This window comes from Labeo rohita, unplaced genomic scaffold (assembly GCF_022985175.1).
Source record: "Labeo rohita strain BAU-BD-2019 unplaced genomic scaffold, IGBB_LRoh.1.0 scaffold_206, whole genome shotgun sequence".
Taxonomy (NCBI): Eukaryota; Metazoa; Chordata; class Actinopteri; order Cypriniformes; family Cyprinidae; genus Labeo; species Labeo rohita.
Genome location: NW_026128286.1, coordinates 88628 through 114279, shown reverse-complemented (window position 1 = coordinate 114279; position 25652 = coordinate 88628). Strand labels below are relative to the sequence as shown.

General features: G+C 36.0%; 2 protein-coding genes across 4 annotated transcripts; both read left to right on the top strand.

Annotated features, from left to right (window-relative positions):
* The first annotated feature begins 1614 nt into the window (after nt 1-1614).
* On the top strand, nt 1615-6617 carry LOC127159291 (uncharacterized). Of its 2 annotated transcripts, XM_051102171.1 has the most exons (6): nt 1615-1749; nt 3824-4222; nt 5384-5455; nt 5537-5647; nt 5744-5794; nt 5900-6617. In XM_051102171.1, exons 1-5 carry the CDS (start codon nt 1704-1706, stop codon nt 5791-5793), a joined length of 678 nt encoding a protein of 225 aa, XP_050958128.1. In that variant the 5' UTR covers nt 1615-1703; the 3' UTR covers nt 5794; nt 5900-6617. The 2 variants fall into 2 exon arrangements, with proteins under 2 accessions (XP_050958128.1, XP_050958129.1); XM_051102172.1 differs by lacking the exon at nt 5384-5455.
* Nucleotides 6618-18581: 11964 nt separating this feature from the next.
* LOC127159289 (uncharacterized) lies at nt 18582-25652 on the top strand. 2 transcript variants are annotated; one of them, XM_051102166.1, is made up of 8 exons: nt 18583-18919; nt 19608-19713; nt 19867-20265; nt 22200-22598; nt 22857-22922; nt 23580-23687; nt 23875-23921; nt 24123-25652. In XM_051102166.1, exons 1-8 carry the CDS (start codon nt 18917-18919, stop codon nt 24138-24140), a joined length of 1146 nt encoding a protein of 381 aa, XP_050958123.1. In that variant the 5' UTR covers nt 18583-18916; the 3' UTR covers nt 24141-25652. The 2 variants fall into 2 exon arrangements, with proteins under 2 accessions (XP_050958125.1, XP_050958123.1); XM_051102168.1 differs by lacking the exon at nt 19608-19713 and having other exon boundaries at nt 18582-18919.

The following is a 25652-nucleotide window of genomic DNA, read 5'->3' as shown; positions in this document are numbered from 1 at the left end:
AGGAACTCTTTTTTTTTTTTTTTTTTTCTTTTTGCTCGAGACGAGGCTCCGAAGCGAAAATCTGAATGAGTGGTTGCATTCCGCCATCTTATATACCCGTATGTACGGGGGAGTGGCTCGGCATGCAAATACCACTCGCCAATGTTCATGAATGTTCATTGGCCTTTTGAATAAGGCTCAGAGATGATTGGACTCTCAAGCGAGTTCCCATATGTAACGTCGTAGTGAAACGACTGAAGGGGAACAACTATTTGTGTTTGCTAAACTTAACAGATGGGTAAGTAACCCAGCTGCCTTAAAATTTTAAGCTGATTCAACTCAAGTATCTAAGATGTCACTTAGTATAATTTAACATTTCAAGATGAATAAACTTTTTTTGAGTAGACTGAATTTAAAATTTTAAGGCAGCCAGGTTACAAATTATTTTAAGTTATTTAAGTTACAGTGCATGGCAGTTTGACCAATCAAATAAAAGTGCCATTTCAGCACCACCCACATGCTTGAATGAAATACTGAAGACATAAACCAACCTACAAACCACCAACAAAATAAAATGTCATTGTTAAACAAAAACAAGCATACAAGCCATCTTTCCATTTCTTCAGTCTTCCTCCACAGAATGCCAACTTTCAATGTTTGGTTCATATTGAAATTTAATAAATATATAAATACTGACCAGTTTTTCATTTGCCAGTGATATAGCGACTGCTTCTTGATTTCTTTCCGTGTTTAAACGACAAAGCAGTTCATAATGTTTGTGTCTTATCAGGCTTTTAAAATCCTTCATAAATTATTATGGCACTTGATGGAAAATCAAATGGCACTGCTGAATCCTATACTGTATAATCACAGAGCTATTATAATTAAAAACTTTAGATTAATAACTCCTCACAAAAACTGCTGAATCTAGGTGATGATATATAATGTTATAAAGCCAATTGTGAAGAGCCCAACTAAAGCAAACACTAATCACCACAAAAAAGAAAACATCATCATCATCTAAATCTGTTAATTCTCAATAAGTGCTTTTTGTAGATGTTCTGTATGTTAATAATGTTTGAAGCTGGTGATGTTGTTTGTGGAGTTCTTGAATCATACTTGGCTGAGATCATATGAGATTTAATGTCTTTCATTTCAGTTGATTTCATCAAGTCAGTTGTATATGTTTGGAGAATGTTCTTATAACGAAAATCTGTTGGCTGGACGTGCACTCATACTGTGATATCACTGTGATTGAGAAACTTGAGAAACAGGATATAGTTCCATATGGAACTTAAATTCTGCTGCATACTCGATATATGCACTTTAGCCTTTGTTTCATACGTAGCATCACTAATAAATCATCTTTGCAGGTTTATTCTGATGTAGATGGTCTCTAGAACTAACCAGCTGATAGGTGCTCAAACTTCTTTAAAAGCAGCAAACAAGCCAGGTACTAGCAAACAATGTTGGTTTAAGGTATTTTTCAGCAGAGCCAACTAGTCCAACATATTCAGTTATAATCATGTCTGATCATAATTACATTGTCAATATCTTATCTATACCACCTTTGGAATTTGAAGCACACATCAGCCTGGGTTACTAGCATACTTATCATGTAACCAGGAACAATGTGTAATATGTGCCCTTTATTCTTTACTGTATGTGTCTCTGTTTCTTACTGTTTGTTGCTTTGATTTATCAGGTGAACACCAGATGAAATAATGGAAATCTATTTTGTTCTCACTCTGTTTGTGTTTCTGGTTAATGGTAAGTCACGCAGCTTTCTATTTACTACTCTTTATTCTTTAAGCGAACAGTTTAATTTCATGTCAAAGCTGTCTTTCTCCTACTGTAATTTCTTGTCTAACCCCTTATCTTAATTTTAATGGTCCATGATTTTATTCCATTGGCATGTCTGGTTCACGCTGTGAGAACTCATTGGCTGCTTATCATGAAAAGAGATCCTTGAAAAAATCAATTTTAAAAGTCTTTTGGCTTTAAACATGAATAATGACAACTTTTAATGCAGCAGAGCCTTGTAAAGCATCTGTTAATCAGCATCCTGTCGGGCAACTATAATGTGTTCTTGTGCCTAATATTTTAACTTCAAAATACATTTGCTACACATTAAATTACACCACATTTTAATTTTAAACTTAAATCAAACAGACTTAAATGATGAGTTATGAAAGGTTTGTTATAAAAAATATTTATGCCACAGCATTTACACTAGTAATAATTAAGAATAATTAAAGGATTTCATTGGAATAAAGAAAATATTAATATTCTGTATGTTCAAACTATTTTCCAGATTTTTGCAATATTTGTATTATTAAAAAAATATATATACACATTTACTTGTATTCGTGATGTAATTAGGGGTCCCCTCATGTTTATGCTAAGAAATTTTAAAATGTAGGGGCTAGAATTTGTTTATCCATCTGATTCCTGCTCATTGCTGTTTCGATTGCACTCTATGACATAATTTTCCATCATTTTTCCAATAATTTTTCTGCCATTTTTAATTTTTCGAGAAACCTTTTTCGAAATTGTCTTAGATGGTTTGTTCAGTTTTTACCAAAATTTACACAGGTCCTCAACGAATTTGACAAAAAGCTTGCCAAATCGAACATGAGGCTGTAAGTGTCCATGCTTTGTTTTATTCAGGCCATACTTGGTGTGTGTTTAAAACAACCATGACCTACACAGTTTTGGCACAGCACCACTTCATGGTCAGGAGATAAGAAAAATGGCTATTGTTGTTCATAACTTCTAAACAGTTTGCCCAAAAATCATAAAATCTGTCTCATTAGATTCAGTATTTCAAACTGAGTCCACTTTCCCATACTGGCCATTATGTGTGCCGGCCATTATGTTACGAAACTCAGCATGGGTCATCGGCATGATGCCCAGAAGAAGCCTGCAAAGTTTTATGCTGGCAACACATAGTGGTAGAATCAATTATGTACATACTTATAACTTTAGATGTTGTTTTCACAGAAGTCATCTCTTTAGATTCCTGAATCTTTCAGAGATAGTTTAGAGATTCAGAGATATCTTCAAAACCATTAGTCTGAGGACATTAAAAAACATTGGCTATATGCTGATGGCCAAAGATCAAAATTTTGATAAGTTGCACAAAAAAAAAAATAAAATAAAATAAATAAATAAATAAAAAATACAAAGTCAGAAATTGGTCTTTTTTTTTTTTTTTTATAGATATAAGTGTCTATAACTCAAAAACAAAATGAGAAATTTTCACCAAATATGGAACATGTATGTATGGGCACATTCTGAGAACACATAAAAAAAGTGGTGGTGTTATAACTGAACAAAACATGAAATTGGCATTAACTATAATACAGTGTTATGATATAAATTACAATATTTTACAAATGCGTTGGTGGACCATTACAGAACTCTTGCTGTGTCATCAGCACCATACCCTGAATGCTCTCAAAAGGTTTTCAGAGAGCACCACCTTGTGGTCAGTTATCACGACCTTTCAAATATGCAAATAGCTTTTGGTTAATTTTGCCTGTTGCCATGAAACTGGCCTCAATAGATTCCTTGTGTCACACCAAACACACAGATAGCAATTTTGTTGATCTGTAGCAAAAGTGCAAAGTGTTGACCTGATTTTCACCAAATTCAAATCAGATCATCTTTAGACCATGCAGGTAAAAAGTTATGGATTTCATCATGTCCATAGACAAAACCGTTTTCGTATACCGCAAATTTGATGGCATGATGCGTTAATGACTCTGATGCTTGCTTCTGTAGTCCTTGGTCTCTTAATTGCTGCTTGTAGCTATATTTATTGTTTATTTTTTGTCTCCAGGTGTGGTTGGTGATGATGTGGTAAAAATGTCAATGATGGAAGGAGATTCAGTCACTTTGTACTCTGATGTTACCAAACAACAACATGACAAGATGCTGTGGTATTTTAACAACACTCTGATTGTGCTGATCAGTGGAGAACCCAGTAAGAGTTGTGTGTATTATGGTGAAGGTTGGATGTTTAGAGACAGACTAAAGGTGGACTATGCAACTGGATCTCTGACCATCAAAAACATCAGACCTAAACACAGTGGACGTTATGAAGCAAATTTCATCCAAAACAAGAGCTCAGGAACCAGCCAAAGCTTGAACCAAACCAGCAAGTGTGACGGCACAAAAATCATCAGGAAAATGGTCAACATCAGCAACACCATAAAAACATTCAGTGTTTCTGTCACTGGTAAGTCACTGCCTGATGAACGATTTAAGGTGTGCAATTATTTTCAGGGAAACCTACAGTTAAAGTAGTTGCAGGGAGGTCTTGACCACATTACATGTCTATGGTCTCTTGTCCCCCATGTCTCTTTAAGTTTTGGTTGCTAGAATGCTTGACAATTATGGCTAGAAAGTGGTGAAGGTAATTACTGATGGCTATTTGCATCCCCAGGAAATGATGCATTTCACAGAGCCCTCAAAGAAACATGGTGATGGAAAAATATGTGATAGAAAAAAAAAAGTTTCAATGCATTATCTCACAATTATATTGTTGGGTAATTAAATTGTTTATAATTTGCAGGCATCAGGGAGCTACTATCAATATTAGGGGATTGAATGCGCACACACTTTCAAATTCATGATCATGCGATCATGCGTATAGGGAGCGGCGGTAATGATTTTATAAGATGAGATATTTGTTAATGACTCTTTCTCAAGCCAACCTAATCATAATAAGTGAAAGTAGCGCACTCACTTTTTACTTTCACTTTCACTTTCGAATATCGATACAAGATAAATTATTTGTCAATGCCACTTTCTCAAGCCAACCTAATAATAATAAGTGTAAGTAGCACACTCACTTTCGAATTTGCAACTATATCCACTATGCGCACAGGGAGCGGCGGTTTTATTTTACAAAATAAGATATTTGTCAGTGATGCTTTCTCAATCCAACCTAATAGTAATAAGTGTAGATAGCGCACTTGCTTTTAACTTTCACTTTTAAATTTGCAATCATGCGCACTCTGCGCATAGGGAGTGGTGGTAATGATTTTACAAGATGGGATATTTTAAGAGTTCATAAGCAAGCCTCTAAATCCATCAGATGTATTTCTTAAAATTTAGCATTTCTTTCTGGCTACTTTGTATAGGTTTCTATGTAAGTACTGGTATTTCTGATTGGGCTGAGACTGGAATCTGTCAGGAGCATTCACTCCGTATCATTATCTCAATTTTGACCGAGATGCCTTTTAGCTGGTTTAGCATCTTAACTCTTCATTTGTAAAATGAGATTTTCAACTTAAGAAGAAGCCAACAGCATAGTAATAGTGCACAGTAAGTCCATAGAAATAAAATAATAAATTGTGTATTTTTTGTTTCTTTGTTATTCCATTGTGTTTTCCAGCCCATTTGTCTGGTCCAGACAAGATCAGTAAAAAATCGTACCTTATGGGGAAAGTAAAAGAGTGTGAAAAGAGTATGTTTTCTCCTCCCTTCCTTTTTTTCCTTCATTATTTTGCTTTTGTTCATTCACACTAATGACTGTGTTTCTCTTCAGGACTGTCCCTAAATCTTATAGCGGGAATATGTGCTGGTGTTGGTGTTGTTCTGCTAATGGCTGCAGCTGTTGTTGGTGTGATTTATTTTTGTTGCAAGAGCTCTAATAAGGGCAAGTATCACAGACATACACTATAGTAAGAGGAAAACATCATCTTTATTAGGCAAAATAATGGTTTAATTGTCTGTGTGTGTGTGTTTTTAACAGAAGACATAAAGAAAAACAAGTCTAAGCCACTGCTGAAAGTCCCAGTATGAGGTAAGACACTGTACTATTGCTGTAAACTGAATAAAACGTAATCTTATTAACAGTAAACATTGTATATTTCTTTCTCTTTACCTTCTCTTTTTTTTTTTCTTACAGAAGGAGAGATCTCACATAATCAGAGAGAATTTTAACACAATCGGCAGAGGTTTTATTCCCATTCAAAACAAATGCCAACAATCAGGCCAGTTCTTTTTCCTCAAAAAAACATCATAAGAAGAAAATTCGCCTGATGTGCATGCACATGAAAAACCGCTTCTCGGACTGCACACAAGTAGCAAATTGAGTTCTCTTTTGCATGTTCTTTAGCAAATATACAGATAATTATGTCAAAAATCTTATCTTGGCGAGTATTTTTGTAAACACAGTCAGTTAAGTGAAAGGAAACAGTTAAGAAACTATCAGATGTGTGTCAATATAACTGTCACAATCTCCAGCCAGTGTCCCAGAAAAGCCAATAGAGAGCACTTTTCCCCAGACCACTGCTATTCAGTCACAGACTACATTTCCTATAACCCATTGCCCACCCTGGCTTATCATACCTGATTGTTTTCACAAGTTGCTTGTTATCTCATCATTCTCTGCCTATATAAACTCACTTATTTTATTTATTTATTTTTTTTAGTTTTCTGTAGTTGTTTGGATTATCTGTGCCATGATATGACGTTTGCCTGATAATTGTCTATGATTGTGGATTGCCTTTCAATAAACTACTGTACTTAGATCTTCAATCTAAGTGTCTCCAAGCAGTTCATGACAAAAACGGATCCATGCATACAGGCTTAAAGTGACAGCAGCCTCATACCTTCTGTTTCCCATGTTGATGTTTAATAAAAGTACAGTGAAGCTTCTTGAACCACTAGGTGGCAGTATTCACAATAGTGACTATTGAAACCTGTCTAGAAAGATGTCTAGATGTTAACCCTTTGAGCGGTAAGGTCCCACATATGGGATTCTATTTTCTGTGCCCCTGGGAGTACCGTCCCACATATGGGATTTAGAACGTTCGGTGACGTCACGCAACTGCCAAATTCAAACTGTGTTTTCGCGCGCTGGCTGGCGCTGAGCCACAGAGAGACGCTTGCTGCGCTTGTCATATAATCACAATTGAGCAGTGTTTTCAACGACTTAACGTTTATTTTAGGTTTCAGGAATTTAAATACACATAAGTACTAGTAAAACAATACATTTAGAGTTTGTAAAATACACACGGATGTCTAAGGAAGCAGCAATAACAATTCATTCAAGTATAATTTGCCGACGTGTTTGATTTATATCAGATACACATAATGTAAGTAACGATATAATTCACTCCATTCCTTTCCCAGTTCACCAGCCACTTACTTGCATGTATTTCGGGAGAAACTGGTGAATTTACGTGTTGTAAATCCGGCTGACAGGACTCTCTGAACGGCAGCGCGAACAAACATGGCGGCGCCCATCTCACGTTATAGATCACGATCCAGATCATGTATAAAGGTTTTAAAACGGCAAAATACACTCACTTACACGTATTCATGAATCGGAATATCAGATAGTTGAAGACATGGTAAGCAAGTGTGTGAATATTTTGAATAAAACAGGAAAAACGAAATAAAAGCGATACGTCTGTCATACAGCGCTATAGTGGCTGCGGTGTCAATCATGACGCGTCGCCATGGAAACAATAAAGTGAACCTTCTAAAATAACGGTCGACTAAAAAAACTCACTCTGGGGGGTCAGATATAATATTTTAAACTCACCAGTGAAAGGGTTAAGTCTGGTTGCTGACTAGACTTGACTACTAGGACGAGGAACTGGCTCCGTAATGCAGCTATCGCTAACACAGTGATAAACCCTAACAATACTTGGCCCTGAATGTTGGTTAGGGCCTGGTATTTCTAGTGTGTGTGATTGGCTGCACCGACTGGATTTGTGACACACTAAATGTTTTTGTTGACAACATAGGTTCATTTATCTCTAGTTCATATCATCCAGATCAAAACCAAAAATGGATTTTGTAATCTAATCCGGTCACCCTATTATTGTGGTCATAATTAGATTAAAAATTGATTTTAACCCTTTGAGCAGTACGGTCCCACATATGGGATTTAGACATAGACTGTAAAAAACATGGACGTAGTGTCCGTGACGTCACCCGTAGATTTCTGAAGAGCATTTTTGAAGCTTTTAGTGGGCGGGAGTCAGCCATCGCCATCTAGGAATCGCGTCATTGCACGTCACTCCCGGATAATCGAAAATGGGCAAATAGGCGGGACGTGGGTGGAGCTGGTTGCTAAAACCACGCCCGCCTAGCGCGCCGGTGGTGACAGCAGCGGCAATTCACCTGTCACTTAAGTGGCCACGCCCTAAATTATGTAGAACTTTAAGGCTTAATATAAATTAAACGGATGAGTTATAAAAAAATTCACCCCCCTCACAGTTGACATGAAGGGCAAAATTAGCGATATAGACCAAAACCACTTTTTGAACCAGGCTGTAAACATATTTTTTTCTGCTGTGAAGTTGATCATTTTAACATGGGAAGTATATGGGATTGACTCCCTTTTGCAGCCAGTCTCTAGCGGCCACTCGATGAATTGCAGTTTTAGTCACTTCGGTGTTGGCTTCAAGAGGGAGACCGGGAGGTTGCCACTTGGATTTAGAACGTTCGGTGACGTCACGCAACTGCCAAATTCAAACTGTGTTTTCGTTCGTTGGCTGGCCCTGAGCCAGAGAGAGACGCTTGCTGCGCTTGTCATATAACCACAATTGTGCAGTGTTTTAAACGACTTAACGTTTATTTTAGGTTTCAGGAATTTAAATACACATACGTACTAGTAAATCAATACATTTAGAGTTTGTAAAATACACACAGATGTATATGAAAGCAGCAATAACAATCCATTCAAGTATAATTTGCCGACGTGTTTGATTTGTATCAGATACACATAATGTATAAGTATAATGATATAATTCACTCCATTCCTTTCCCACTTCACCAGCTACTTACTTGCATGTATTTCGGGAGAAACTGGTGATTTTATGTGTTGTAAATCCGGCTGACAGGACTCTGAACGGCAGCGCGAACAAACATGGCGGCGCTTATCTCACGATATAGATCACGATCCAGATCATTTATAAAGGTTTTAAAACGGCAAAATACACTCACTTACACGTATTCGGGAATCGGAATATCAGATAGTTGAAAACATGGTAAGCAAAAATGTGAATATTTTGAATAAAAAAGGAAAAACGAAATAAAAGCGATACGTCTGTCATACAGCGCTATAGTGGCTGCGGTGTCAATCATGACGCGTCGCCATGGAAACAATAAAGTGAACCTTCTAAAATAACGGTCGCCTAAAAAAAACTCACTCTGGGGGGTCAGATAGAATATTTTAAACTAACCAGTGAAAGGGTTAATCAAATCTTTTTTTTTTTTTTTTCACAATGGACATCAAATGCACCAGTATTTTAACACAAAATCACACCAGCCTATAGTATGGGTAGTCCTGAGTGAGCAAATCAGTGTTTCCTATTTACTATTAACTTCCTAATAAATCAACAATACTTTACACTTCAGATTAGGAATGTGTCCAAATCTGATCATACCATGTTTAGATAGGAAATGGCATGTGCTATGAAACCCCTAAATATGAGATGGATAAAAATATAAAAATTATTTATTTTGTAATTATATCATTGGGTAATTATATTGTATATAAATTACAGGCATAGGGAAGCGTTATTAATATGCGGGGCATTGGAATTTTGAATGCGCTCTTGCGTTTTACTTTCACTTTCAAGATTCACGATCACACGGAGTGGCAGTAGGCCTACTTACCACACATTTGTCAGCAGTGCTCAGGATCTGCAAATCATTCGCCATTGTCCTATCAGCCGTCTCTCCTTTACTCTGTTTATGTGGTGAGTGAAATATATATTACGTACTCTCATGCAACAGTCTACGGCTAGCAAGTGGCTAACAATGTCCCTTTAGTGGATCCATATAACGTGTTGTTCATTTTCCATTTTATTTCAATGTTTGGGCACATGCCTACTTCCCATAATAGCAATAGATCAATAATTAATATATCATTTTTCCAAATACTAGCCCTTGCTGAAAATGGGTCAGGAGGTATATGTTTTTCTTCTTCTGTTGCTGTTTTATTCTGACAACATCATGTTATTATTATTATTATTATTATTATTATTATTATTGTATTAACTAGAAAATAGATTTTTAAAATTTGTGAATCTATGCAAATCGCTAGAAGACTGAATGGCGATTCATATGTGAATCGATTTTTTCCTCCACCCCTAACTAGATGGTGCTATAATTAGTGGTGCGTACACTTTCTAACTAAAGTACCAAGTGTCAAGATTTGTCTGGTTTACATGGCCAGTTCGTTGTTAAATTGTATAATCATCTTTCCACATTGACAGCTTTTCCAGTTTTACATGTAATTGTTTTTCCCTTTAGAGGCGTTTTTTCCAGGTATGGTAAGGGTGATGGTGTTATGAATCATTATCACACTACAAGCCCACAAAGATTGCATTTATTTAAAAAAAAAAAAAAAAAAAAAAAAAAATCAGGATATGACCTTCATGGAAAAAAATTTGTGACGTCAAGAACTCTTTTTCTCAGAAGTAACTTCTTTTTACTGGAGCTAAAAAAAGCCACTGAAACTATCACTGCTTATCTGGCATGTAACAGTGTGACTGTGAGGTCATGGAGAGAGATGCATATGAGTAAGTATCATATTTGATATTTCACATTACATTGCATGGTATTTTCACTTTTCACATTCACACAGCAATATCAATATCTAAGAGAAAGGATCGTCTTAGATTTGTTAGACAATATTAATAGATTCAACATTTGTAATAAAGCTTTGTATACGGCTGACGTCAAACTGTGGGTTTCATGTGAACAGGAATGGAATAAGCCCTTTAACCACACGCTGTTCAAACAGACACACAGCTAACACCTCAGACACACTCACAAACTAACATCAACCACAAAAATGTAGCTGCATACATTCTTATGAAGAGGCCATTTATATGCCCGAAAGGTCTGACTGTAATTTTTGTACAGCTGTGAAGAAATTTGAGCACAGCAGGTTTCAGTTTGACTCACAAACTGAGCAGATAGTGGGGCCAGAGCTGCCAGGGACCTCCAAAGAGAGCTGAACTCTATCTGTTTCAGGGGCCATCTGATCACTTTGTATAGAGTCTCTGACCACTACTAAATCATGTGTTTCCTTGTTGTTTTAGCCAAATGAACACTAGGTGTGTTCGTCTTCAGCTGGATTTATATTGTATCTTCTCATGGCGATTGGTGCATACTCTACTTGAGCTTCCTCTTTAACATTCTGTAAATAAATAAATAAATAAATAAATAAATTGATCTGTTGTTGTGTTATTCATTCCTTGTTATGGTAAAATTATCGCCTTGTGTATTGTGGGATTTGAGTGATGACCTTATGGCTATTTTGTGTTTATCACTGAGTCACGATCAGTCATATACTGTTAGGCCTGTCCCGCTTTGTACCGCACAGCATTTACACCCCTTGTCCCGCACGTCGCATATTAAGAAATTGTTCCGCATTTTTATCAGTCTGTTGGTTTTTAATGACCATATTGAGAAAATGTCCATGCATTCTTTTGTCTTTTTAAGAAAGCTTTTTATTTATTATTTTTGCGGCACCGTTTTTGCGGACCTCGTCAAGTGATCTAGGACCACCGACGGAAATGGTTAAGCGCACATGGAAAAACACGATATTCTGCATTCATTTTAGAGCTGTTAAACGATTAATCGCGATTAATTGTTAAACACCTCTAATTCATTTTAACCAATTTAAAAAAATCGATGCAGCTTTCAGCATGTGCACGCTCAGAAACACAGATCAGCGCATATACCAACGGATGTAATCAGTATTTACATAGCGTAACAGTTGAAAATGTATCAGTCTCACACGTGTCCCAAATTGTCCTATTTATGAAAAAATCCCATCTATGTCACGCAACGGCCCTATTGCCAGGTCTTCACCTTACATACTGTAAAAAACACAAATTTGACTGCTTGCTAAATTGATACAGAGATGAACAACATAAATAAATAAATAAATAATAATAAATAAATGATCGTACCGTTTTCTTCGCTTTGTTGAATGTTGGCTCAATGTAAGTGATCTCTTCAGGATCTTGAACTGTTTGAAAAATAATAGTAGATGCATTAAACAACATCAACAACTCAATCTTAACTAGATCAGCGGCCGATATTTTAATCTGGTCACATGTAGGATTTTGTTACTGAGTTCCTGTGTCATTAAATTAACAAATAATTGGATTTCTGTCTTTGTATTTCCAGTGTGTTTTGATGCAGTTTGAAAAGTGCAGAATGCTGTGTTTGTTAGCAAGACAAGTAAAGATCATTGTGCAGTGTCTTTTTATAGATAACAGCCAAACACTTGCCTTTTTGATTAGATTTACAACATTTCCTGCACATGAGAAATACCCCGACTGCAGCTACAATCAGCAGAGATCCGGCCACGGCAGCAACAGAGATCAACGCTATTAGAGATACAGAGCCTGTAATGATAGAGAGACATGATCATTAGTGTCAGTCTACTGGGTACAAAAACTACAGGAAGTCAATGTATTTTTACAGAAACAGAATTTATAACATTTCTAATGTATTATCATCTATCACTGAAATCAGCTCTGGCCATTACAATCAATTCAGTAAATGTAAGTAAACACTAATATCAACTGTTACAGGTTTCCAATGTATTGTTAGGTCTTTTGTGTCACTTCCTGTCTCGCGTGCCATGTTTGTAGTTCTCTGTAGTTCTCTCAGGTGCCTAGTTGTCTTCCCCAGGTGTGCCTCATTTGTGTTTATATAGCCTTGCGCTTCCCCTTTTTGCTTTTTTCAGTTGTGGAATTACAATGCGTTTCTGTTCCCTACAGTCCTTGTGGTAACACTTTACTTGAAGGGGTGTGCATAAGACATGTCGTGAATATTATGCATGTTTATTACTACTGTCATTAAGTGTCATTTGCTCAGTTATGTCATTTTTAATGCAAAGTGTCTTTGTCATGACAACTTGACATTACCAAGACATCATAACCTTTCATAAATCTGTCATTAACATGACATAGCAGATTCATTATCAAATTTAATAAACTACTTAGCTTTATGGGTTAACATTACACTAAGCTGTCATGTGGTTGGTTTTGACAGTCATGAGGCCATTATGATTGTGTCAATTATGTGGTACAAATTGAATTTACCATTAAAATATCATTAAGTGCTAATACTCTGTCAAATGATTTTATAAAAGTGTCATTAATATGTTTCTTGACCTCAACTACAGTGGTACAATGATATCATGAAGTATTAATACTCTGTCAAATTATTTTATAACAGCATCATGAATATTTTTCATTTCATAATGTGTGGTCAGATAATAGGCCATTTCAAATGTTGTAAAAAAAGATTAACTGGTGTTAGAGAAATAAATTCAATCATCTAATAATAATAATAATAATAATAATAATAATAATAATAATAATAATAATAATAAATAATCTTTATAAAACTGTATTTTATTGCATTTGGAGAGCGATTCACCCAAAAATTAAAATGAAAACAGTACAATAGTGGGTTAAGTCATGCAGAGTTTGGTCCATATCACTGCAAAAACAGTACAGCATCCCACACATTTATATTTTCTTGCTCATATTTTCACATGCTTTTTTTTACATCATGGAAAAGTCTACCCAAGACACCACAATAATGGCGTACAAATAACCAGTGGTGCCAGTCTATCATTGTGAGGAGTACTATTTCCTCTATGACGCCATATGTGACCTTGAACCACAAAACCAATCATATTTTTGTGGAACATGATCTTTACTTAATTTCCTAATGATTTTTGGCATAAAAGAAAAATCGATAATTTTGACCCAAACAATGTATTGTTGGCTACTGTTAAAAATATACCCGTGCCACAAAAGACTGGTTTTGTGGTCCAGGGTCACATATTTCCAACATGCAATTCTGCCATGCATGCTAAATATCCTGAGTATGAGCACCAGTCCCTGGATGAACAAAGTGTCTTTTATGGCAGACATAATATTTTATGGCAGACACTTACATATCGTACTGGTAAGCTGTCTCTTGTAGGCACACCATTCACCCCTAAGGACTGATGTTCTGGGTCTGATGTGTCATTGAATTTGGCCTATAAGTGTTTGCCTTTAGCGGTCCTTGACGGGTCTCAGAATGGGTCTTCTAGAAATACCATCAACCTCTAGCATCCAGAAGACCCACTTATTGGTCAACTCTACAAATTTGCATATCAAAATCCACCAAATGTCTCATTGAGATTAGCTGTGTTTTACCCTCTGAATTTCTTTGTGTAAGGGTAAACTGACCAATCCTTTCAGCACATGACCAGCAGACTGAGATCAGGGAATAAATGCAAATATCACCATTGCCGTACCTGAACATCGTTGACAGAGTTGCGTTATGTTGAGATGTCTGGTTTGGTTGCTGATGGGATTGTTGATCACACAGCTGTAGGTGTTTTTATCCTGATATTCCACCTCCAGAGGTAGAGAGAGACTGATGCTGAGATCAGACACACTGATGCTGGACAATAAACTGTTTCCTTTGTTCCAGGAGAGAGTCACATGACTCACATTCACCACTAAACACAGCAGTGAACAAGATGATGATGATGATGATAAACATTGTGTGGAGTTACTCCTGATGACAGGAACAGGCAGACGAGCTGAGAAATATTATTAAAATCAGATTAAATAATATTATTCGTAAACAAAATGGCTGTTTTTGATAGTATTTGATGTGTTGAGGGAGATTTTGTGTTGTCATTCACAAACAATATACTATTGTGATTTCAGATTTTACACTTTTTTGTGATTGAGATGTCAGCTTCATAATAATAAATCAATCTAAAGTATTCAATAGGCTGGGTGTCTATTGAAGATAGATTTGAAACATATTGAGATATGTCTCTCAAGATTAAGTATATATGATGTAGTTTAATTATGATGATAAAAATATTAAACTCACCGAAGACAATGAGACTGAAATTCTTGCTTACACTGTTGGTCAGTAGTTTATAGAGTCCAGCATGTTGAGTTGTGATGTTTGTGATGGTCAGAGATCCAGTTTGATCATCCAGCTTCAGTCTGTCTCTGAATCTCCCATCAAGAACATCATCATGTATAGTGATGCTATCTTCTATTACATCGATTTTAGCTATTACAGTCTTATTATATCCAAACCTCCACAGAACCAGATCATCATCCATCATTTCAGTCACATTAGAGTATAGAGTTAGAGTGATAGAATCTCCCTCCAGCACTGACACTGACTCCACTTGACCTCTATCAGCAAACACATCTGACAAATAGAGTCACAGATTAAGGATTAGTAACTTTATGTTGGTTTACTTTACGAGGGTTAGTACCCTTTAATTATTTCAAAGTGAAATAAGGAGAACACAAAACAGCACCACAGACAGAAACACAAAAACATACATTCAATACTTACCAGCCAGTTTGCACAAACACACGCAGAACAAAATGGCAACATGAACCATTTTCTTTGAGCACTGTATAACAATAACGCTGGAAATGTCTGAGGCTGCTTGACATGACAGAAGTGAGATATCCATCTAGTGTGTATGTGAATCCTCCCCCAACAGGATCTGACCACCCTTCACTGAAAGTGCACTAGCTCTGACCACAAATGTTAGTCGTCACACAGTATACCTACATTCTCCATTTTAATTCTGGCAAAAAACAAGCTCTAAAATAATTATGAAGTGGATCACAAATTTGCAGATCTTTTCTTTCTTTATTTCTTTCTAAAAAATATGTCACAATGTACAGTGTTAATGTGCATTGTTGTGACTTACACATTGCACATTGTGTTTAAGGCTGTGCCAAGTGCCAAGTTACATTGCCTTCCTTTGATTAGGAAGGAATGGATTTTTGTTTTTTTTTTTAATGACCACGCCAGTAAAAACTTGGTTCTTTGTTTACTTCATTTTACAGCGGATTTGTTTACAAATAAGGTACAATTTGAGCAGGATTTTGATGAATCCTGCTCAAAAAAGATGATGCTGTGTCGGCTGTGTTGGATCCGACATTACAGCGTGAGTAACTTTTTTTTTTTTTTTTTTTTTTCACGTGATCAAATTGCTTTGTGTGTTAAACAGAATGTTTGATATGAGTATTTATGCGTTTTAACCTCAATCACCACCATCATACACAAGTGTTAGCTAGTGATGGCGAAGTGAAGCGTTCTGGACCAGCGACGCTTTCAACACAATTGTATCGGAAACGTGTTCATTATTCAAGGCTTTTCAAAACGGTTCATCTTGTGGCCATCTAGTAGTCATAAAAAAGAATAACACCTTCCACAGGCAGAACCTGATTTTACCAAGTACAACATGTTCCTGGATCGACATCTTTGTTGACCCTGGAACAACATTGTGATTAACCAATCAGATTTGAAAAAACAGTTTATAGTTTTTGTGAAGTTTAGGCTTACAATCAGCATTTGGTGCTTGTACATCAGTGTCATTCATCTATCATTTCCTCTGATTTTAGGGATTACTCATAGGTGAGTTTAGGTTTAGGTGTAGGGATGTGGTCAAGATTAAATTTTTGGATTAAAATGTTGTTCCAGGGTCAACAAAATATGTTGACCCAGGAACACATTTAACTCAGCAAAATCAGGACGTGCCCTTCCACAGTGCTGTGTTCCATAACAGCCGCTGGTTTCACATCTGGCTCTGTAAATTATTCTTTGTTTTATTTTATTGTATATAACGGTCATTGTCAAAGTTATTCATTTATGTACTAGCACTAAAAGAAGTAAAATAAATGAAATCTATGATCTGTTTAGTCCTTATACTGTTACTTCATTTTACAGACATAAGTTCATTTTTGAGCTCAATATATAAATTAGGATTAAAAAAAATAAATAAAATAAAACAATGCTGACACATTAAAATGTAATATTACATAAAGGAAACGGCGCTTCGCTCCGTTTTGAACCAGATACTGGAGTCACATGGTTTTCAGATGAATGAAGCTCCGGACGTCATAGATCACGTGCTTTTCTCAAAACAAATCTGGCTCCGATACATTAGACTCCTTTGAGATGCGCCTCGCCTGAAATGTATAGGCGAGAGTAGGCGGTTGCAGTGAAAAGAGGAGTGAAATAAGTTAAGTCAAAACGGACAGTTCTGACCTTTCAAAGTAGAACAGCTGTATCGCTGACAAACATGATATTAGATGTGCTCGATTTCATCTACGGCTACAGACAGCGATCAACGAAAGTAGCCGAGAGCAGTCGCGGACGGAGTTATAAACAGAGCTGTCAAGTCAGACACTAGGCTCCTTTGAGATGAGCAAATTCTGCGCAGAATTGATCACCGCTGATCACCACAAGATGCATGCCGGTAAGAAATGTGTCCGAGTTACGTCCGCCTTGCTCTGATGTCATGCTGACCTGTGCCAAAAAAACTCTGGCGACGGCGAGGCGGCTGTGTCGGATTGAGCAGTCGGGCGCAGTAGCTCTCCACCGACTGCACTGACCAAAAGCACGATGGTATGGGAAACGCCTGGATGACGACACAGCTTAATGCTCATTGATTCAGATAACTGTGATGTTGCCGTTCTTTTCTAAAACGTTTTATTTTTTTAGTCTAATATCATGTGGTTATGTGTTTAAATTATGCAAGATTATTCCCAAACACTATGCCAGTGCGATCTCTGCGTGAGATGTGATGTGAATCTAAAATACACGTTTGTATTAAAGTAAAAATGGATGATAAATACGCCTTTCGTATGAAATTAAATAGCAAGCACTTTGAGTGTCTTGTTCATCATATTTATTTTCATATAAAAACAACAGAGCTGAAATTATATCATGTTTATCAGCAACACAGCACATGAGTGTGATAACGCGATATCCGCCTTAGATCTCGTGGGTCTCTGTTCCACTTCGAGGTCAGAACTGTCTGTCTTGACTGCACTTATTTCATTCCTCCTCTCACTGCAGCCGCCTACTCTCGCTTACATTTCAGGCGAGGCAAGGCGCATCTCAAACGAGCCTATTTCTAACCAGCATGCATCTTGCGGTCATCACCTGTGATCGATTCTGCGCAGAATTTGCTCATCTCAAACGAGCCTAGTGCTTTATTGTGAAATGTGTCGTTTTTTATACATACGCTTCAGAGCTTCCTTGTTGAATGTAACATCACTACACTATCCCCAGCAGCTGGACGTTACTTCCGAGTCAGGCAGTCACGCCTATTCCAACAGAGCGCATGCAGAGGGTTTTAAAAACAGGACAGAAAATAACCTATTACTTTGACGTTTTTTTTTTTTTTGGTGTAAACATTTTGATAACATTATAAGTGGACCTCAGAGAACAGTACAAAAAACAACAACAACAAAAAAACCTTTTCAATATCAAACATGTGACAGTTGTGTTTAATGGAGTTTAGTAGATTTCATGAATAATGCATGTAGGGTACGAATCTTGTTTGTGACCGTTTTCCCCAAATTAGTGATGATGATCTTAGTGATTATTATTAGTGAATTATTATTATTATTATTATTATTATTATTATTATAGTGAATTATACAATGATTAACTCTACATTTTTGTAGCATAAATACCTATGATTACAGTAGGTTTTACTTTGACTGTATGTGCTGCAGTGTGACGCTTTGTGAAAAGACATTTACATGCGGCGGAAACTCCCTGGTAAAATGTGCTGCGCTGCTTTCACTTTCTTTTAATCGATTGTAACCAATAGTCGATATACACGTATTTTGATTTGACACACAAGATAATGATTATTGTCATTTTATCTGGATAAATAGCTCATGTTATTTACAATTTATTATTATTTGCACGCTGTTATTACTGTTTACACGCTATTCTTGCGTTCGTTTAGTGAAACAGAAGAAGAAAGCTATAGATCAGCTACCGACGCCAATGGAAATCAACTCTACAGACACAGCGGTTAACATGATGGCATGTTATTTTGCGCTCACTCTGTTTGTTTTGCTCGCTCATGGTAAGACGCTTAAATTTGTAACCTCATCCCTAGATAGAAAAGGACATCAACTCCACGATTTTCCTTATTCTGTGTTTCTGGATGGCATTTATTTTATTCAGTTCTCTCTGTTCTGGATTAGAAAATGGCGGAAGGCGATTTAGCCAGTTTGTTTAGCTTGCAGTAACATGTAACGCATTATGGTCGCTTTAGTCTTATCGCACATGCCAATCTTTATATGTCTTACTCATCACTGGTTTAAACGTAGTCTAAAGAGAATGTGATATATATTTGATTGTCATCTGCCTGATTAAAGCACATTGAATATATTAAAACCATGATATATATATATATATATATATATATATATATATATATATATATATATATATATATAAATAAATAAATTTATTTAGAATTAAACTGATTCTGCTTAACATTTTCAGCAGAAATATTTTATAAATAATTAAATATATGGCGTCATTGGAAAGGCTGTTAGTATTATGTAGCCACTTTTGGTTTTGTTTTATATCCTCATCCTGTGTTGCCTTTGGTTTTGTTTTTATATCCTATTCCTGTGTTGCCTATCTTTTTCCTTGGTTCCTTGGTTTTTTCCTATTGTTGGTTTCTGTGTTATCTGATTAGGCCACACCTCTTTCTGTTCTCTCTGATTACACTCCCTGTTAATTTAAGTGCTGTGTTTCCTTAGTTCCTGGCCACCTGTGAAACTGGCTATCCATTCAGGTGTTTCCTTCCTTACAGCTTGAGACACTGGGATGGATTCCAGCATCTCTGTGATCCTACACAGGACAAAGGTTCTTGACAGAATCTTTAAGAATGCTTTATGCCAATAAGATTCTATATAAGGAGAAAGCATGCTTACAAACTGTTTTATTCATAACATTGCATTACAATTAAGAATTAGATATTAATTACACATTATTTAGTAATTATTTATTTGTGTCCAGGTGTGTCTGGTGATGTGGTGACCGTGTCAGTGAAGGAGGGAGATTTGGTCACTCTACGCACTGATATCACAAAGAAAGAACATGACAAGATGCTATGGTATTTTGACGACACTCGCATAGCTCTGATCAATGGACATCCCAATACGAGCTGTTTATATGATGGTGAAGGTGGGAGATTCAGAGACAGACTGAAGGTGGACTACGAGACTGGATCTCTGACCATCACAGACATCAGATCTGAACATGCTGGACATTATGAAGCAGAGATCATCAGAAGCGTGAGTTCAGGCAAAAGGCAAAGCTTGAATAGAAACCGCAAATGTGACAGCACAAAAATCACCAAAAAAATCAGCAACAGTCATGATGATACCATAAAAACTTTCAATATGATCGTCACTGGTAAGTCACACAATGTAATTTACCCCTAAGTTTTTTTTTATTATTATAATTTTTTTTAAATTTTTAAACGTGTTCATTATTCAAGGCTTTTCAAAACGGTTCATCTTGTGGCCATCTAGTAGTCATAAAAAAGAATAACACCTTCCACAGGCAGAACCTGATTTTACCAAGTACAACATGTTCCTGGATCGACATCTTTGTTGACCCTGGAACAACATTGTGATTAACCAATCAGATTTGAAAAAACAGTTTATAGTTTTTGTGAAGTTTAGGCTTACAATCAGCATTTGGTGCTTGTACATCAGTGTCATTCATCTATCATTTCCTCTGATTTTAGGGATTACTCATAGGTGAGTTTAGGTTTAGGTGTAGGGATGTGGTCAAGATTAAATTTTTGGATTAAAATGTTGTTCCAGGGTCAAAAAAATATGTTGACCCAGGAACACATTTAACTCAGCAAAATCAGGACGTGCCCTTCCACAGTGCTGTGTTCCATAACAGCCGCTGGTTTCACATCTGGCTCTGTAAATTATTCTTTGTTTTATTTTATTGTATATAACGGTCATTGTCAAAGTTATTCATTTATGTACTAGCACTAAAAGAAGTAAAATAAATGAAATCTATGATCTGTTTAGTCCTTATACTGTTACTTCATTTTACAGACATAAGTTCATTTTTGAGCTCAATATATAAATTAGGATTAAAAAAAATAAATAAAATAAAACAATGCTGACACATTAAAATGTAATATTACATAAAGGAAACGGCGCTTCGCTCCGTTTTGAACCAGATACTGGAGTCACATGGTTTTCAGATGAATGAAGCTCCGGACGTCATAGATCACGTGCTTTTCTCAAAACAAATCTGGCTCCGATACATTAGACTCCTTTGAGATGCGCCTTGCCTGAAATGTATAGGCGAGAGTAGGCGGTTGCAGTGAGAAGAGGAGTGAAATAAGTTAAGTCAAAACGGACAGTTCTGACCTTTCAAAGTAGAACAGCTGTATCGCTGACAAACATGATATTAGATGTGCTCGATTTCATCTACGGCTACAGACGGCGATCAACGAAAGTAGCCGAGAGCAGTCGCGGACGGAGTTATAAACAGAGCTGTCAAGTCAGACACTAGGCTCCTTTGAGATGAGCAAATTCTGCGCAGAATTGATCACCGCTGATCACCACAAGATGCATGCCGGTAAGAAATGTGTCCGAGTTACGTCCGCCTTGCTCTGATGTCATGCTGACCTGTGCCAAAAAAACTCTGGCGACGGCGAGGCGGCTGTGTCGGATTGAGCAGTCGGGCGCAGTAGCTCTCCACCGACTGCACTGACCAAAAGCACGATGGTATGGGAAACGCCTGGATGACGACACAGCTTAATGCTCATTGATTCAGATAACTGTGATGTTGCCGTTCTTTTCTAAAACGTTTTATTTTTTTAGTCTAATATCATGTGGTTATGTGTTAGTATTATGTAGCCACTTTTGGTTTTGTTTTATATCCTCATCCTGTGTTGCCTTTGGTTTTGTTTTTATATCCTATTCCTGTGTTGCCTATCTTTTTCCTTGGTTCCTTGGTTTTTTCCTATTGTTGGTTTCTGTGTTATCTGATTAGGCCACACCTCTTTCTGTTCTCTCTGATTACACTCCCTGTTAATTTAAGTGCTGTGTTTCCTTAGTTCCTGGCCACCTGTGAAACTGGCTATCCATTCAGGTGTTTCCTTCCTTACAGCTTGAGACACTGGGATGGATTCCAGCATCTCTGTGATCCTACACAGGACAAAGGTTCTTGACAGAATCTTTAAGAATGCTTTATGCCAATAAGATTCTATATAAGGAGAAAGCATGCTTACAAACTGTTTTATTCATAACATTGCATTACAATTAAGAATTAGATATTAATTACACATTATTTAGTAATTATTTATTTGTGTCCAGGTGTGTCTGGTGATGTGGTGACCGTGTCAGTGAAGGAGGGAGATTTGGTCACTCTACGCACTGATATCACAAAGAAAGAACATGACAAGATGCTATGGTATTTTGACGACACTCGCATAGCTCTGATCAATGGACATCCCAATACGAGCTGTTTATATGATGGTGAAGGTGGGAGATTCAGAGACAGACTGAAGGTGGACTACGAGACTGGATCTCTGACCATCACAGACATCAGATCTGAACATGCTGGACATTATGAAGCAGAGATCATCAGAAGCGTGAGTTCAGGCAAAAGGCAAAGCTTGAATAGAAACCGCAAATGTGACAGCACAAAAATCACCAAAAAAATCAGCAACAGTCATGATGATACCATAAAAACTTTCAATATGATCGTCACTGGTAAGTCACACAATGTAATTTACCCCTAAGTTTTTTTTTATTATTATAATTTTTTTTAAATGTATTTATTTATTAATTAATTTCTTTTGAAGAAATAAATGTTATATATACAATATTAAATATTAGAACCATGAAATTAAAAACATGATTTTGCACACCATTATTTTATTTTATTATAATTTTTTTCAATTCATGTTGTTTTTTTTAATGTGTTGTTTTATATTCCTTTATTTTTTTATATCTTTATTTTTACTCCAGCTGATCTGTCTGATCAAGTCAAAACTGATGAAGAACCGCATATGGAGAAGAGGGAGTTTGACTTAGGTATGTTTTCACCCTTCATTTTTTATCTTTTAATAGATTGCATATAATTTTGTACAACATATTTATTATATAAATGCATTGTTCTTGAGGGGAGCTTGACTTTATACTTCACTTTATGTGATTTTTCGGTTGTTTAAACATTGGAATTTCATTTAAACATATATTTAAAATTTTATAATTAAAATCACTCAAACTTCATCCTAAACACCTGCTGCTTATAATAAAGACATCAGAAATAATTATTTACAGACTTCCCAAGACTACAACGGTGTAGTCTTGGGAAGCCCATAACATGCTCCCTCCAAGTGTGTAATTCAACAAATCATGTATACATGGTGGAAAGGCAAACAGAAACATGGCAGCTGTATAAACAAATTTAAAGTACATGATGACATTTAACATTTGACTATTGTATCATTAGATCATGAGACCGTGAAAAGGCGTCTGTTGATATTTCTGAAGACCAAACTCATAGACTATTCCCAAACCTTTCAAAAACTACTCAAATATGGAATAATCCCTGTTTCCGTATAACATAGGCATAAACCTTTTGAACATGCAGAAGTGTCCACAGAGGGAATATATCCAATGAATATGGTATATAAACACACTGTCAGATTCTCTCGCACTAATGACTGTCTCTCTTTATCAATCCAGATTCAGATCTGTCTTCAGCTGCTGTAGCAGGAATATGTGCTGCTGTTCTGCTGCTAGTGACTGTTGTAGCTGCTGCTGCTGTGATTTACCACAGGAGCTCCAGAAATGGTGAGTATTACATAGTGAAAGGAAAACATTATGTGCTTAATGCAAAATTATTATTTGGCTCTCTGGAATACTTGATTGTGATTGGTCATCTGCGGCATTCTAATGTCAAATATTTCCTGATAACGACCTTTATCATTTAATTGTGTGCGTGTGTGATTTTTATTAATATTATTATTATTTTTCACAGCAATAAGGAAGAATAAAAACAATGAAGGACTGCTGTGCAAAGATAAGGTAAGACGTTGTGAAAACTGACTTTACATCACATCAGACTAAGGTCTGCACGGACAAATCATCTTAATGGCAAATAAATATTTTTAACAGAATTACATTCACTGATAGATATCAGATGTGCTGAATGTGTCTGATTTGAACTGTAAACAGCACTGTTCGCTTCTCTAACCTTACCTTCTTTGATTTATTGTTTTCTTACAGATGATCCCAAAAGTGTGATTATAAAATAAGAAAAAAAAACCCTACAAGAAACAATATTCACTGTAAAACATAATACATTCAACTTTGTTTTATTGCACTGAAGCCAATTTACAAGAACATATTTGTTCTAGGTTTTATTTTTGAGACTGAACTTGATAAAACACTATAATGTAGTTTAGTTTAGTTTTATTTGTTTAAAAGTTTAGTAAGATTGACAAGACAGGATAATGCAACACAAAACCCTAAAATGCATCAAACATACACATACTCCAAAGCAATCATTTAACTAGTATAACACAAGTGAAATAAGTTGATATACAGTGCAATACAATATTCTTGCAATGTATTCTATTGTTGTTTATTTTTATTACTGTGGTTGCAAGGGGTATGTTTCTTCACGTCTAAGATATGTTGTCTTCATTTAAATATTTTTTTGTGATGTTTTCCATTGCTTCGGTTTTGGTATAACTCTGGTTTTGGGATAAAGTAGAGGCAAAGTCTTATCATTGAAATGTGTGCAGCTAAAATTATTTATTATATTAACTGTTAACTTTGACACTAGCTGTAATCTGATTGGTTACACTTTATTTTGATAGTCCACTTTAGACATTATACTAACTATAAGTAACTTTGCAACTACATGTCAATTAATTCTAATAAATTTGCAACTACATGTCTACTAACTCTCAGGTCTACTAACAGAGCAGACTGTTAGGTTAGGTTTAGGGTTAGTAGAATAAGTTGACATATACTTTATGTCATATGAAACACTTTAAGTTTAGAAGAGTGTTAGAAGATATTGGGCAGACAGTCTACTAATACTCTGACTTGACATGCAGTTGCAAAGTTACTTACTGTCAGTAGAATGTCTGAAGTGGACTATCAAAATAAAGTGTTACCATCTGATTTAGGAAAATGTATGATGTCTTTATTCAGATCAGCAGATGAGCATCACAAGTAGTTATTATAATAAAATGAAGGATGGATCCTTAATCCACCACACCTCAACAGAGCAGGTTAAGCTTGTGGAAAGTCACTTTAAATCCTGTTTCTTTGTGCAATAAATAAATAGTTAGGTGGCACATATATTTTAAGTTTACTTTGTGCACAGGACAATTTTAGGATTATATTCCAGTCAGAAATTAGCCAATTTGTTGACTGATTTAGTAACAATAAATTAACAATAAACATAAAGAAAACTGAGGAGATTGATCTTCATTAAATGTGTAGGCGACTATCATCCAATGGTTCTACATGTCCAATTTGTTATGGAAACAAGAACTGTTTTTGTTATTTATACCTCAATCTTTGTCTAAAAACTATAATGTATTTATAATATTACTCAACATTCTGTAATTTCCATTTATTTTCTCCACTGTGAAGGATCTGACGATCCTCAAATGCAAACTGTGTTTTACCTCAGGGCAACCATACATTTGTGTTGTGTTTTGCTTTCTTTTTATATATTCTTCATTTATTCTTCATTCATTTAATCATTTATAATTAGGGCTGTAACGATAATCGCACGAT

What these genes read in the sequence shown, in the direction of transcription:
- LOC127159291 (XM_051102171.1), top strand. Translation starts at nt 1,704, where the DNA reads ATGGAAATCTATTTTGTTCTCACTCTGTTTGTGTTTCTGGTTAATG. An exon ending in ATTCAGTGTTTCTGTCACTG is followed by an intron (nt 4,223 to 5,383) that starts GTAAGTCACTGC and finishes TGTGTTTTCCAG; the next exon opens with CCCATTTGTCTGGTCCAGAC. An exon ending in TTGCAAGAGCTCTAATAAGG is followed by an intron (nt 5,648 to 5,743) that starts GCAAGTATCACA and finishes TGTTTTTAACAG; the next exon opens with AAGACATAAAGAAAAACAAG.
- LOC127159289 (XM_051102166.1), top strand. An exon ending in TTTCAATATGATCGTCACTG is followed by an intron (nt 20,266 to 22,199) that starts GTAAGTCACACA and finishes ATTTGTGTCCAG; the next exon opens with GTGTGTCTGGTGATGTGGTG. An exon ending in CCACAGGAGCTCCAGAAATG is followed by an intron (nt 23,688 to 23,874) that starts GTGAGTATTACA and finishes TATTTTTCACAG; the next exon opens with CAATAAGGAAGAATAAAAAC.